The 14,492-nt window shown below is 51.6% G+C and overlaps 1 protein-coding gene across 6 annotated transcripts in view; it reads right to left on the reverse strand.

Moving 5' to 3' along the window:
* The window catches only part of RUBCN (rubicon autophagy regulator), a 30,779-nt gene that overhangs the window by 13,477 nt on the left and 2,810 nt on the right, over window positions 1-14,492 (reverse strand). For 3 of the 6 annotated variants that reach the window (XM_042042245.1, XM_042042242.1, XM_042042247.1), the window contains exons 2-9: window positions 6,288-6,441; window positions 4,404-4,487; window positions 3,295-3,454; window positions 3,014-3,120; window positions 2,306-2,446; window positions 1,930-2,086; window positions 1,145-1,693; window positions 546-590 (exon numbers count right to left, since the gene is read on the reverse strand). In XM_042042245.1, coding sequence (XP_041898179.1) covers window positions 546-590; window positions 1,145-1,693; window positions 1,930-2,086; window positions 2,306-2,446; window positions 3,014-3,120; window positions 3,295-3,454; window positions 4,404-4,487; window positions 6,288-6,326 — 1,282 coding nt within the window. In that variant the 5' untranslated portion in view covers window positions 6,327-6,441. Of the gene's footprint in view, window positions 1-545; window positions 591-1,144; window positions 1,694-1,929; window positions 2,087-2,305; window positions 2,447-3,013; window positions 3,121-3,294; window positions 3,455-4,403; window positions 4,488-6,287; window positions 6,442-12,547; window positions 12,630-14,492 lie in introns of those variants that run through there. The other 3 variants (XM_042042244.1, XM_042042246.1, XM_042042243.1) reach the window with 3 other exon arrangements.

Genomic DNA, 14,492 nt, shown 5'->3' on the forward strand with positions numbered 1-14,492 from the left:
AGGGTCTTCTTCAGCAGGACTGACTGCAACACAACCATACCAAGAAGTCTGAGTGCCCAGTTCTTTTCCCTGAGCCCAAAAGAGCATCCAGGAGTCTCAGCTGTGGGTACATACACTGGAAATCAGCCAACATCAAACCTCCCTGTGCCACAGATCCACAAAATAAAAGGAAAAATTAGATGTTCAAGCCCATGCCTACTTGGCTGCCAACCCTTATTCACCAGGTAGGAGATGGCTGGCTTCCGAGGCAGTGGGTGGAGGGAAGGGCAGGGGATACAGCTCAGAGACTTGGTGGCCAGCACTCCCTAATGCCATGCAGGGGAGCTGGACACACTTCTGGGTCTGGTCCACTGCTTCCACAAACCAAGCTGGGATCTTCAGTCAGGTTGCATGCATAAACCAGACCACACTTCAAAGCATCAGCTGGGACACAGCAAAGAAAGATTTTTCTTTTTGGTTTTCTAAATGAACACTAATGGGTTGATGGCAATCCTGAACTTGATGCAATGATCACTAATGAAGGGCTGTTATACTGGCTCCCAAACCTGCCACTGGATCTTCTATTATAATGGTGATATCCCTGAGGCCTCCTGGGCAGACAGAGGAGGAAAAGGACAGCGTTAAGGGAGAGAAAACAGAGACAGACTGGTTACTACTCAGCAAGGACCTCCAATTCTCCAATGAAGGCAGCACCAGAGCAAACTCCCACAAACTGGTTGTCCCCTCACACCCCACTCTCCCCATCCATATGTATTCACTCACTCAAGACCACAGGAGAACCCAGCAGGTTAGCAGTGGGATAACATCTTACCAGCAGGACGAGGCCAGGCCTCAGTCCCATATCCCAGCCAAGCAAGGCCAGTGGGGAAGCAGAACAGCTAATGCCACAGCATTGCTGCCATTTTCTAAGATTTTGGTAAAAGCTTGCAGTACCAGTAACAGTCCACCCCTGGGCATTCTGGGAAGCAAGATGTCATCCCATCATTCCAGTGTGGAGCTGACAAGCTAAGGGAAAAGTCCAATCACTTGCCCACTGTCCCTCTCTCCAACGTGATCAATGGACTCAAGGGGGTGGCCAGCATCAGCCTTCTGGTACCAGGGACTCCCACACCCAAAAGCCATCCCAGAGAAGCTGTCCCATTACCGTGCAACTTTCCGGAAGTCACGTTGGTGTCAGAGTGTGAGCGCACATGGCTCTTCTTGAGGATGCCCTGTGGAGCTGATGACTGTCCCTCCGAGAAGCTGGACCGACGCAACAGGCTCAGGCCCCTGCTGCCACCTCCACTTGCTCCCTGCTCCCCCAGGGATGATACTGAGTCCAGCTTCTGGGAGCTGCTGGAGGAGAAGAGTTTAGAGCTACTGCTCTTGGTGCTGCTGGTGCTGGCGCTGCTGCAAGCCCGGCCCCGGCGTCCCAAGTTGCCAATGGCCAGGTACTCCGGCCCGTCATTAACATCACTCTGTGCATCATCCTGACTCCCTGTCCAGGTATCCTCGCTCTGGCTGGTGGTGCTGGAGCTCATCTCGCTGGCTGGAGAGAAGGGGTCTTTGGGTGAGGGGACGTGGAAGTGGGTGACAGAGCCAGGCTGCTCCAGAGGGGACTTGCCCTCACTGAAGGAGGAGGACCGAGTGGATGGGCAGTGCTCCTGGGGCTGGCTGGAGTTGGAGCTGCCACAGGAACTCACTGGTCTCCTGTCTGGACAGAGGCAGGAGCATGATTTCACACACTCTGGCACGAGGAGACAAGGAGACATATCCTATAGCAGTAAGCTTGTGGCTTCACACCAACATGTCCACCCACCACAGGCAAATCCCTCCCTCCCATCACGGGCAGAAGTCTTCCATACCCATCCACCCCAACAAATACACAAGCAGATAACTAGGTAAAGTCTTTTCTGGGTCTGCCCTAAGCTCCCCAGCCACCCTTGATACCTGCGAGGCCAGAGGAGACTGGATGTTGGAGGCTGGAAAAGGACCCAAAGCAGCGCTGCTGTGTGCAGGTGGCAGCAGGGACGCATAGGGATGCAGGGAGGACAGTCAGGCTCTGACTCTTGGTCACTGGAGATGGATTGCCACTCTTCCTAGTAAGCTGAAGAGAGGTGGCATCATCAATAAATCAGCATCTATGGGGCTACATGTCAAAAGAGTAGCAACAGAAAGGGATCAACCTGCAAATGCCTGGTCACCAACCACAAACGACGTGGCAGCCCTGGGAACACAACGGTGGTGGGGGGAAAAAACACGGCAGCAAAGAAGGGAAGCAGCTCTTTGTTCACAGCTACAGGACAGATTCCCATTGGGAAATTACCAGGCTCTCAGTGAAATGATCCAGGCAGCCCAGCGCTCCTGGCAGACAGCTCTCATGTCCCTCAGTGCTGCGATCACACATCTCTCTTGTCCCAGCAGAAGGGTCTGACGCGCACAGGGACGGCAGTGACGTGCCGGCCAGCTGAAAGAACACAGCCCCCATTTAATGAAGCCTCATTAATTGCTCTCTTCTGGGGAGCTCTGTGCAAAGAAGGCAGCTGCTGTTTCCCTCCTCTGGAGAGGGGGCAGCTGGTGCAGGGCTGCATAGGGGGTCACTGGCATGATGAGCAGGAGTAGGCACCCAGGTGTCCTGGGGTGTTGCCCATCCCCTCAGAGGGTGACTGTCCCTCATGACCAGGCCGCTCTGCTGGCCCTGAAGCCTGGGACTGTTGGAGAGGGCTTCAAAGGTGCCTCTTACAAGGAACTAGTCCTCAGGTCCTCTACTCAAATCCTTGGTGCAAGCCTGAACCAAAGTGCCCCACTATAGGCTCCACACAGCCATCGCCGCCACCCTGATCCCTGACAGGTCATGCAGGCAGGACAAGGACCAGTTCCCCACTCTCCTCCCCTCTTGGAGCAACTTTTACTAGTTCCAAGTCCAGCCTCTTGTCCAAGGGCTCCAAGTGCCCTGAATGTGACCTTGCGGGAGCAGCCGCAGCCAGTCGGCATTTGGGGAGAGCCAGATGGAAAATCCGGGACCTCAACTCACCATGGAGGTGTCAATCTGAGCCAGAAGCCTGGGGTTGTTCTGCTCAACAGCTTCCAGGCACTGCAGCATGGCCGTGACGTGTGCGTCACTGAGCAGGAAGGCAGTATCTGGGGAGAAAAAAATGCTGCTCAAGGGAGTCTCTCTCACCCACATGGTTTGACACACCAGTTGCTCACATGCAAATCAACTTTTCTGCTGTCCTCCCTCACTCCCACGCAGCTTGGAAATGCCACCAGCTAGATATTTTCCTAGTAAGAAGGAAAAGGCCCACTGCTCTTTACCTGTGTAGAACTTCCTGATGTACTGCCGGTTCCCCAGGAGCGGCCTCAGCTGCGCCGACAGGCAGTGGCACTGCAGGCTGTGCTGCAGCCACAGCTGCGCAATGGCCTGGTCCCCTGGGCCCTCAGGGTCACGCTGGCCGCTCTCCTGCAGGCTGATGAACTGGAAAGGGACGTCAGGCACAGGTTAAGGCAGGCAGAGGCAAGAAGGGGAGCAGGGCTTGTTTCTGCCACATGGCTTTGGTCCCCTTGATAACAGCAGCTTTCCCGTGCCAGTCACCATCAGCAGGAAAGAGGGCATGTCCCAGCAGCTCCCCAGTCACCAAGGAGGCAAAAGCACCAGGCAGGAACAATGCTTCAAAGGTCAGCCAGTGACCAAAGTCCTCTGAGAGCCACCAGCACAACGAATTTCGCTTGCACACTCTCCCACCCATGAGCCTTGCCCCTGACCTGGAGGGACCCCATGCACCCAAATCCAATCTGACCCCGGTGGTGACAGTCATTTTCTAGCTGACACATTAGCTGGGAAAGGCTATGGCAATGCTTGAGCTGCTGCAGCTTGCAGAGCTGGACTGGAGTTACACCCCCACTCCCCCAGCAGCAGGCTGGACAAAGCGACCACCAGTGGCCAGCCCTTTATGCCCATCCACAGCAGGAACATGGATGTCAGCATGGTGCAGCCAAGGACCAAGAGCATCCCCATATACCAGTGGTTGGCACAAGTCAGGAATGGGAGAATAAATGCATGGTGAAGTCACAACCCAGAAATGGCACAGCCCAGACCCTTAGAAATCTGCACAGACACATGAATCATCCCTGCGCACACACAAGCACTGCTTGTGCCAGTTCCCGTGGTGATGCCTGCTGCACCCAGCCCAGCAGAGCTGGAGACTGGCCTGGGAGAAATAAGCAGCCAATTGTCTCAGCCCAAGCCACACTGAGTTCCCAGGACACAGCTTGTACCCAAACACATGGGGCTGTGTCAGCCTCCACAAGCCATGGAGCCACTTTACTCACAGCAGCCCAGGCACCACTGTCCCACGGGTGAGGCTCCAGCCCAGCTGCCCTCTCCCCTCCCACTGGGTACACAAGGCCACCCCACCAGAACCCACCTTCTCCAGGTGATGAGCAGAGCCCGGACTCAGCCAGCGAATGTCCTTCACAAACTGCCAGTAATCCTTCTGTCTGCAGCACACCTGCCCAGGACAGGCACAGTTAGGTACCACCTCCCAAGTGCCAGTTAAATGAGTACATCCCCGTTAGTCCCTTGCTGCCATGAGAGGACATGCTGTTTGCCTCTGCTTTATTCAGACAGTGAGGGGTTTCCCGTTAGAGAGGAACTGCAGCAGAGTTGCTGTTTTCCTCTCCACCCTATTGGTTGTAAACACAGACCCAAAAAGTATCTCTTCACCAAAAAGCTGATTATTTTTACTTCCATCCCTATTTCCTCTTTCACAAGTGACAGAGGAATGGCTTCTGTTTTGGTGGTTTCTTGGGTTCGGTGGGGGAGTAGTTTGTTTTATAAGACTAGAAAACTAACACGGCAATTTTAGTTTTCTAGACTGAATTGGGTTTTCTGGACAAATAAATAAAATTAATTCTAAAGTTTAAAAAACTCTTACCCTAGTTTTCTTAATGTGTACATATGTATTTTTTCACCTTCTTTTTAATTCCCAGCTGTAGGCAAAAAAGTTGCCAAGAAAATAAAAAGTAAACGGAAATGTTTTGCTGGAGCAACTATGAGACAACTGCTATTAGGAAGCTGTATTTTTATGGGCCTCCTTTTGCAACTCCCATAGCTTGACTGTTGTCACACATGCCTGAACAGAGGAGACATTCCTGAGTGGAAGAGCTGTCTTTGCCTATAGTAAAAGCACTGAGGAAGGTAACACACCATCCTGCTTTGCAGGTCTGGCATGAACTGCTACCAACAGACAGACAAGTAAAAATTACTTAAACCTCACTTCTTGAAGCCTGTCAGAAGGTCTGTCAGAAGGGAGCACTGCACACCTCACATGGAAAAGGCAGCTCCTCTATCTGTCAATCTCCCAGAGAAGGTCCCTGGTCCATGCAGCTGGGGACTAACAGCAACAGAGCAGCACCTCAACTAATGCTATCTGCAAACTTAATAAATCCAGGGAGCAAAGCTCCCTGCTCGGACAACCTGCCAGTCAGGCTCTTCCTGGAGGTTTATTAGCTTGGGTGCAGCACTGCATAGGTGCAGTTTTCCTGATCCGGGACCAGCTGGCCTGGGCAAGCTGCCTGGGGCTCCTCTGTGCCGTTCTCTTCTCTCTGGGTGGCAGAGCCACTGATGGGAAGCCTGTCCCTAGGCACACCCTGCAGCCTTGCTTCACCTTTCCACACCTTGCTTCACCTTTCCACTGTAAATTAATTGTGCTGGTAATTGCAAGCTGAAGGGGAGATCTTCAAGCCTCTGCACACAAGTGGGAAAGAAAAATTCTTCCACGCAGTCACAGAAAGGGGGAAGGCTGGGTGAGCAACTGCAGGCACAACAAGAGCCTGGAAAGAGTGATCCCATTCACGCAGAGCGCGGGTTTGGCTGCCAGCTCCTGTTATTAACACAGCTAACCAGAAACAGTAAAGATGCGAGGTTTCTCTTGCCAGGCCTCGCTGGGGACTTGTCCAAGTGCAGATGATACGGGGCTGACTCACTGCAAATGCAATTTAATCGCTTGGCTGCAGCACAAAGAAAGAAGAGAGGGGCTGGCCTCAGCACAGGGGGCACAAGTACTTAGAAAAACCATACTGAAAGTAGATGAGATAGAAAGAACGTGCACCCAGGTCCCTCTGGCAACCACAGCATTTGCCAGGCAAGCTTAGTCCCTGCTTGCATCACTTCCCACATTGCTACAAGCGCTGTGCCCACTCTGTGCTATGAGCACAGAAGTGAGCTGCAGCCCTGCTTGTGACAGGCACTGAGGCTGTGACAGACAGACAGACAGACAGACAGCTGTGCTGGCAGGACAGAGCTGTACCTTGTCATGGATAAGCCCATGGTAGAGGATGCTGTGCATGTCTCTGCAGAGCCGTTCCAAGCCGCCATACTTGGACCAGACATTTGGGTTGCTGATGGACACCAAACCTTCCACTGTGGTCTTCAGGTTGCCAAGGAGCTTCCAGTGCTCCTTCCTGCAGAGGAACACATCAAGATACATCAGAGATACAGCAAGAGGAGCTTTGCAACAGGAACACTCTCGCAAAGGAGTCTGTTCAGGCTGAAACCGTTGGTGGTCCAGAAGCTAGCAAAGGTGAGCTGAAGCACTTTACCTCCAGGCATTATTGTTTGTGGCCAACTGCCTGTATCATAATGATTCTTCTGATGACTGGTAGCCACCACCAGGAGACAGACAGAACAGACTGATGGCTCCTGCAATGTACCACTTGCCCAGTCTGGGCCAAAAAAGCTGGAGGTTATCTCTCTATTGAGCCTCTTGCTTCACCAACATGCTCTCTCTAAGAGAGCAGCAGCCCCTCAGGAGCACAGCAGCTGTAAGGAACGGTGTGAGGGCTACCACATCGAGCAGACCCTGCGTCTACAGAGCAGCAATCCCTGAGGAATGCACACCACATCAAGCACTCCAGCCCTGTCAGGATGCAGAGGTGCTCCTCTCCCAGGGAGGTGACACTTCATCTGCATCTCCAGCTGTACAGCTGCTCTCTGGGCCCTGAGCTGCTGTAGGCACAACTTGCAAAAGCCTTCGTCATGTTCTGGACAGAGATTAGCAAACTGCTGGTGAACTCTAGAGCATGCACAACAATTCACCAATATCGTGCCCCTCGGCTGCCCTGCATACAGCAAGAAATCAACATCATCTGCCACAAAGCAGGAATGATGGTGTAGAGAGGAAACATCATTTGACTATGCAAAAAGCAGCTTTGGGGAAGGAAGCTTTGGATGACTGAGGTTCCCACTCAAGCTGCTTGACAATGTTGCCAGATGAACAGCAGCTGTCAAAAACACATATTCAAATAGGAGCCACTCTCTCAGAAGAACAGGAATGTTGCAAGGTATAGTTAGGAGTGTAAATAACAACAACAAAAAAATGTCTCTGCAGGGTTTGTAACAAAAGCACCCTAACTGCCACCTTAAAATGAAAGTTCAGGTTTTCAACTGGCAAGAAACAAGAAGGTGTTTCAGCAGTTAATCCCTCCCACAGTCAAAACCAAATTGAGACTCAAAAAAAAAGGAAAAAAAAAAAGGAAAAAAATTAAAATAAATAACATTTTTTAAAACTGCTTTCATTTGCATCCCTTGGAGATCAAACTGTGAGCTGCATACTTCTGCTAATTAAAACAAAGCTTTTCTCACCAATATTCTCTTTTTGAGACTAGTTCACTACTGCCAAACTGATCAGTTGAACAAGCAGATCATTAATTAATGGCTCTACTTCAAGCTCCCATTCACTCCCCTTCCTCACGAGGGAAACATCACCACTTTCAGTGCCCACCTAAGCTGAAACCACACAGAAGCCAACCCATTCCACCAGCAAAGCCTGTCACCCTGACAGCACTGGAGCTCTAGACCACAGCTGCAGTGCATATGGCAGCATGTGTATGTTTGTGTTGTACTTAGATTCACAGGCACAGTCAGGGCTTTATCTCAGGAGGGACTGAAGAAAGATGCACAGATATAAATCAGAGGCAGCTTTCTGAAGGAGATACAGCTTGGGGAGACACAAAAAAAATGATCCAGCTCTTCTGAATTTATAGGCTTTTCCCATCCCTGCCCTGAGGGATGCAGATGTTCTTTGTCTACGGATGCCCAGAGAGGAATCAGCAGTCCCTGGTCAAAGAGCACCGGCAGCCACTGAGCTCAAACATCACCAGCTCCTCCCTAAGATGTTTGCAACACTCAGAGTTAGGAAATGCAAGTGAAAGCTCAGCCACGCCACTGATATTCCAAGTCAGTGAGTCAGGGGAACTCCCTCCCATGTAATTTCATGCTATAAAAAGCAGGCAATGCACACAAGGATGTGAGGGTAGCACACTCAGAGATGTGCCTTTGCAAATGAATGGTCTCACTGAAGGACTTGTGCATCTCAAGATGTAGGAAACCAGGATCCATGGCTCTCTCCTAACACAGGGAAACTAAGGGTAAGCAATCCTTGAACAAAATAACATCAAAACATTAAAACATTGAACACAAAAGCACATAGAGAATGAACAGCATAATTAAAGCACCTTTGCAGAGGTGATCTTGAATCCACCAAAAGTGAATTAAATCCTGGTAAGTATCCTACAGGACTTGCTGGCCCAAAGCAGTTCACAAGTTAGACACACAAGACCTTTTTGATACCCTAACCCCAGCTGTTTCTGGGCTGGAACATGCTGAAAAGCACACAGTGACACAAGGCTGAAGAAATGAAGACCCATATAGTTAGCTGCAGGTGGCAGGGAAATTGAGAGCACAGCCAACCACATTTCAGCTTTGACCAAACTCTGGGGCAACCCCGAATTAGCGGTAGGGTTTGCTCCCCTCCCACTGACAGAGCCTGGGTTTTGGCTGCCAGGAGGGATGGAGAAAGCCCAAGTTCCCTTTTCTGACAGTGTTCCGAGCACTAGTAAGAAATCTGCTTTTTTTCCTGAATAAGGAGAATTCTACTTTGCTAGTGCTATAGAAGGCCTGGCATGGGGTAAGGCCAATTCATACTACATCATGAAAACACCCCAATTTACAATAAGGGCAAAGTGAGTAACACCCCAGAGGGTCACAGAACACGACCAGAGCTTCCCCTGGAAGAACCACACATACTTCTGCTCTCCTGATCTAGCAGAGCCTGGTTCCCCCAGCCAGAAGGGCCGAGGGTGTTTGCAGGGGCCATGGAGCAATGGCGAGATCTCAGCTGCATCCTTATCCTCCCTTAAAGACAACCTCTGATCCAGCCTCCAATTTTAACCACCAGCTCCACAAACTTGGCACTGGGTCTCCTTTCTTCACCACAACAAACTCCACCTTCAGGTACAGCAACATCAAGCTGCCATCAGGAACTGTCCCAAATATAACTGTCCCGAATATGTATTTCACACTGGAGTGATAAAATACAGAATCCAGCTTTGGAGCAAAAAATGGCTTAATGCTGCAACTGCTGATAACAGGGAATGCTACTCACTCTTTCAAGGCTTTCTCAGCCCCTCCATGCCAGCAACGGTAGGAACTTCTCTTGGTCCAAGTCAGCAAACGTGACTCACAGCAGAGGCAGGGAGCCATGCTGCTGACTTCTTTGTTTAAAATGAAACCAAACCCTGATTACTTTCCAAAACAGAAACACACAGGTAGCCAGTGTTCAAAAATGAAAAATAAAAATGAAGCTCATCTTTCTGGCAAACATCATCTGCTGTGTATCTCCTGTGCTCTGTAGAAGGCACCCAGCAATGGCTGCTTGAACCCTGACCTGTACCTGGAAGACTCTCTTGATCCTTCTTGGCACACTAAAGAGGTCAGGCTAAGGATGCTGAGGTTATGGAGGGACTTCTGACAAATCTCCAAGGACATTCATTCCTGTGCTGGCTGTCAGTTCCTCCTGCAGAAACCGAAGACGCCACGTAACCTGCCCTGCTCAGAGCCTACTCCCGCCTCGTTGTCCCCAGATCTCCCAGACAACCAGCAGCCCCTTCCCTGGAATCCCCCGCCTGCTCCTCCAGCAGGCTCAGCACTGCTGGGAAAAGGGATTAAAGAAAGCCAGGCTTCGTGCAATTCATCTGCAGTCACGGGGAGTGGCTGACAAGACAGAGGAAGCCAGAAGAGCTCTGCCAGCCCAGCAGGGATGGGCAGGAATAGCTGAGCGGGTGGCCGGAAAAGGGACACACAGGGTAACTTGCATCCATGCTAAAAGCTGGCACTGATATAAAATGGGGGCACAACCACAAAAGGTGCCCTCAGCAAACACAGCCTCGAGCTGCTGCTTACTGATGCATTCTTGCTCTGCACTGGCAAAGGATGAGAGAAGAAAATAGGGATTCAAGGTGGTGGTTTTTAGCCTTGCCATGGCAGATAGCTTTACCTGTTCATCTGACTAAGTCTCTCACAAGCAGATGACCACAACCTGTGGACCCAGGGTACTGTCCCTTGGGCTTCAATATGCACAGGACCTGCCTGTGACAAGCATGCAGGCAGCCAGAGGCAGTGACAGGCAGAGCAGATCCCCACAGCAGGCCACCTCCCTGAGAGCAGCTGCTCACATCCCTCCATTGCTTACAGCGCAGGTTCCCTTTAGGAACCCTCTCCTGCAGCTCTGCTGTCCCTGAGGGTCTTGCTGGTGCCAGAGACAAAGGTGGCAGCTCTTGCTAACCTGCCCAGCTGACCACTGGTCCCTAGAACTGCTGTGTCCTCTGCAGCACTCCAAGAGCCCTGCTCTCTGCCCAGCAGGACAGCACTAACTCTCCCGCCTCTATGGACAATGTCCTCCATGGACATTGGCATTACAGCCCTGCCACTCGATGCATTTCAGACCTCCTGCTAGGAGGAAAAATCCAGCACAAGATCCTCATTTTCCTCTCTCATTTCCTCATTTGCTTCTGCATTTTCTGTAATTCACAAGAAGATGGATCTAGTGATCTCTATCTTATCAGTACTGCCACAATCTTGTGTGAAATGGCACCTCACTGGGAATAAAAATGCTAAACCCATCACACAAAGGACAAAATCCCATGCAGGATCCTCCCCAAGGCATCAGTGCCAGCCAGGAGAACAAGCAGGCCCCTGCATGTGCCAGCACCGGTGGGGGATGACACCTTCCTTTGTCCCTGGGGGAGTGCTGGGGGTGGCACCACCCCAGCTGTATTAGTCACACGATGGTAGAGTCTGGTAGTGCAGAACTTGTGCTTGCAAAGGCAGTAAAATGCACAAAGATGAGCCTGGAAAGACAAAGCAGTGAATGCAGGCAATTCCTCTTACCTTTTGGAACCTGCTGTGTCTGAAGCATTAGTAAAGTGGGAGAACAGCTCGAACCGTGCAAATCAGAAGGCACCCCAAACCCGTGCTATAGCTTTAAAAGCACCGGTAGCATTTTCCCAGCTGATACGGCAAGCAGGAATAGAGCAACTGGCTGAGCCCCTCAGATAAGGAATGCTACCATATCAAGTTTCAGCTGCTCCTTCCTCCCCAGCCAACACTTCCAATTTCCATCTAACATTCACCCTGTGCTTGTGAGCACCAGGGCAAAACAAATGCACACATGCAAACCTGAAGTAAATAGGACTCATCGTCAAAACACCTCCAGGAAACAGCCTCTGCTGCTCACATAAATGCGAACAAGAAAAACCAGGCCTGAAGCACAAACGAAGACCACGCAGGTGAGATCACTGCAGTGCGGCCATGCTCACCGCCAGCCACGTGCAGGCGCAGGGCCTCGCCTTCAGGAATAAAGAGAAAAATAAATACATTTCTGCCCAGCACCTAGAAGAGGGGATGCAGACGACTGCCAGGAGGGACAGGAGATAAGGATCCCAGAGCAGCAAGCTGCAGAGTCACCGGAACGGTGGCAGAGTGCCGTCAGGGCGGGGTGGTTTCGCCCCTAAGCTCAAGGTGCGTGAAGCAGAGGCCTGGCAGCTGCTGTGTTGGCCATTACTGATGGAGGACAGAGCGGGGACAGAGCATCAGGTATTGAGGGCGCACATCCGTAGCCGTCACTGCCTCTCCAGCGGCCAAGACTCCTGCCCAGGCCATGGAATAGAGTGATGCGCTGGCCTCGGGTGGGTTACGGCTCTGACAGCCCGGCCCACTGTGTGCCACGAGGGACGGAGCCGGGGGCAGTGTCACACTCTGCAAGCACTGATCCCACTCACGGGAGGGTTGTTCCTGCCCTGATCGCCCCCCGATACCTCCACACCTCCGCCCTGGTGCTGGCTGTGTGCACACTCTCACACACCCACGCAGGACGTGAGCTCTTCCAGGAGCATCCCCTGCGCATCCCTACTGCTTCCCAGGCACCACGCGCCTGCTGGCACTGCTGCCACCCGCGTTCCTGCGCGCCCATCCCGCGCCGCGTCCTGGATACATTTACACACACACACACACACGCGCGCGCGCGCGCCTGTGCGTCACCCCACGCGTGCACACACAGGACCCTGCCGCCCCCCGGCGCGCACACGCTGCCCCGCACCGCCGGCACTGGCGCTGCGCGCCGTGTCACACCCGCGCCCCGTGTCACGCCTCCGACGGGCGCCTACGCGGCCCGCGTCCCCGGGACACCCGCACCCGCCCCTCCCGCGCGTGTTCCGCCGCGCGCTGCCCCACCTGCTCTCCGCGTGCCCCGCGTGGGGCCCGATCTCCATCCCGGGCGCGCGCGCGGCCGCGCCGCCGCCGCCGCCGGCACCGCGACACCGTCACGCGGGAGGGGCGAGCGCCCGCCCCGCCCCGCCGCACCCGCGGACTACAACTCCCGGCGTGCACCGCGCCCCCCGGCGCACCCGGTGGTGCGGCGGACTACAGCTCCCGGCGTGCACCGGGCGCCACGGCGGGCGGTCCGCTTCAGCCTCCCCCGCCCCGGAGCTTTCGGTGCGACCCCGACTTCGAAGCTCCGGGAAAAAGCACAGTGATTGCTGAGATAACCCTTACCAAATCCTGCCTCGGGCGGAATGAGGAAAATGTGATGGCAAGGGGAAAAAACTAAACGACGTGTCCCTGAGGGACAGCTCACGCACTGATCACACCTGCAGAGACAGAGAAAAGGAAAGAGGGTTCTGTCCTACCGCCCACTGTAAGGTGGATGTGAAAAATACAGCAGAGTAAGATGTACCTTCCACCGAAATGCAGTGAAATGAAACTTCAAAAAGGAAAAAGTGATGCTGCTGCCTTCAGACTGAGAATAGTCAATGACAAATTACTATCAGAGATAAAACCTAGACACGTCTCTGGAGTTGTCTGACGCCTCAGAAACCAAAGCTAGGCATTTGTACAATGGAAATTCCCTATAACTGTTACTTGTAAGGATAAATATATGCTGCATACATGAAAAAGCACCCCTTGGCCTGACATTTTCTATGTGATTTATTTTACCAGTACAGTACTCCTGCAGCACATGGGGGTACCGGGTTCTATAGTGCTGTTCTTGATAAAAATAACATATTTTTCAGAAGGTGCTTAATGAAGAGACCAGGACTCCTCATGCATAGTAATTGTATACAAGTGTGGAACAACAACTTGAGCCAGGTCATCAGGCAGAAATTTCTTTTCATAGAGCCTACTGCACTGATTGAAAACACTGCCTGTACATGGCATGTTAGGTCTCAGGGCATCAGACTGTGTTGACTCTCACTGTAAACACACTGGTGGAAATCAAGTCATTAGGACTATTGTGATTGTTGGATGAGCGCATCTGGTGAAATGGAGCATACAGATAAAGCTAACAGATCTAATATAGCTCCTCCACCAGGAATTACAACATTCTTCTAGCTCCACAAGTCAGAAATAGCCTGGATGTTGCCCAACGGTGACTTTTTAAATTTCTTCAGGAAAAAAAATCTCCATTCCCCCGCTTCATTATGTTGTTTTGCATATGTTAATTATAGTCATTGTTTACTTAACTATTGTCAGTGCTCACATCAATTTAGAAAGCATATAAAAAACCATCAATAAAAAGCTTGTGGTCACACACAGACGTGAGCTTCTGGATCTGCACTGAGGTTAAACTGGACATTAATCCTCCAGTGTAAAATTTAAGAAGTGCCAATAGAGGTGAACAATTGTAAAGGTATGTTATGTATGTATAAATATGGGATCAAAGCAGGTGTGATATTTCACAGCTCACAACATTCAGCTTGGACTAGACAGTCCATCTGGCTTTAAATCTTTGAGTGTGCTTAGCACTTGATCCTTGGGTGTTATTTCTGCTTGGTAATTTTTACACTTTGTCCCAAGAATTTCTGCATGTTCAGCAGGTAACATCTGTTCCGCAATTCCTCCACAATTCCTCCGCAATTCCTCCTACTGAAACAGCAGGGGTAACTGGGCAGACAAGCCATGAGGTCTCATTTCTGTGAGGAGACAACTGGTTCCCAGGAAATGTGTGTGGGAAGCCCAGGAAAGCACCAGACCCAAAATTTACTACAGCCTGTGGGTGCTTCAGTTACACCGTGTTACAATCTCAGCACAGCTGAGTCATACTGGAAGTCCAGTCATACTGGACTTCACACAGTTAAAATACTGGTTCTTTGTAGGTCTCAATGCCACATGGAAGCTT

The sequence above is a fragment of the Corvus kubaryi genome, unplaced genomic scaffold, assembly GCF_017639235.1.
Source record: "Corvus kubaryi isolate FWS band 111438036 unplaced genomic scaffold, C.kubaryi_AGA036_p1.0 37397, whole genome shotgun sequence".
Taxonomy (NCBI): domain Eukaryota; kingdom Metazoa; phylum Chordata; class Aves; order Passeriformes; family Corvidae; genus Corvus; species Corvus kubaryi.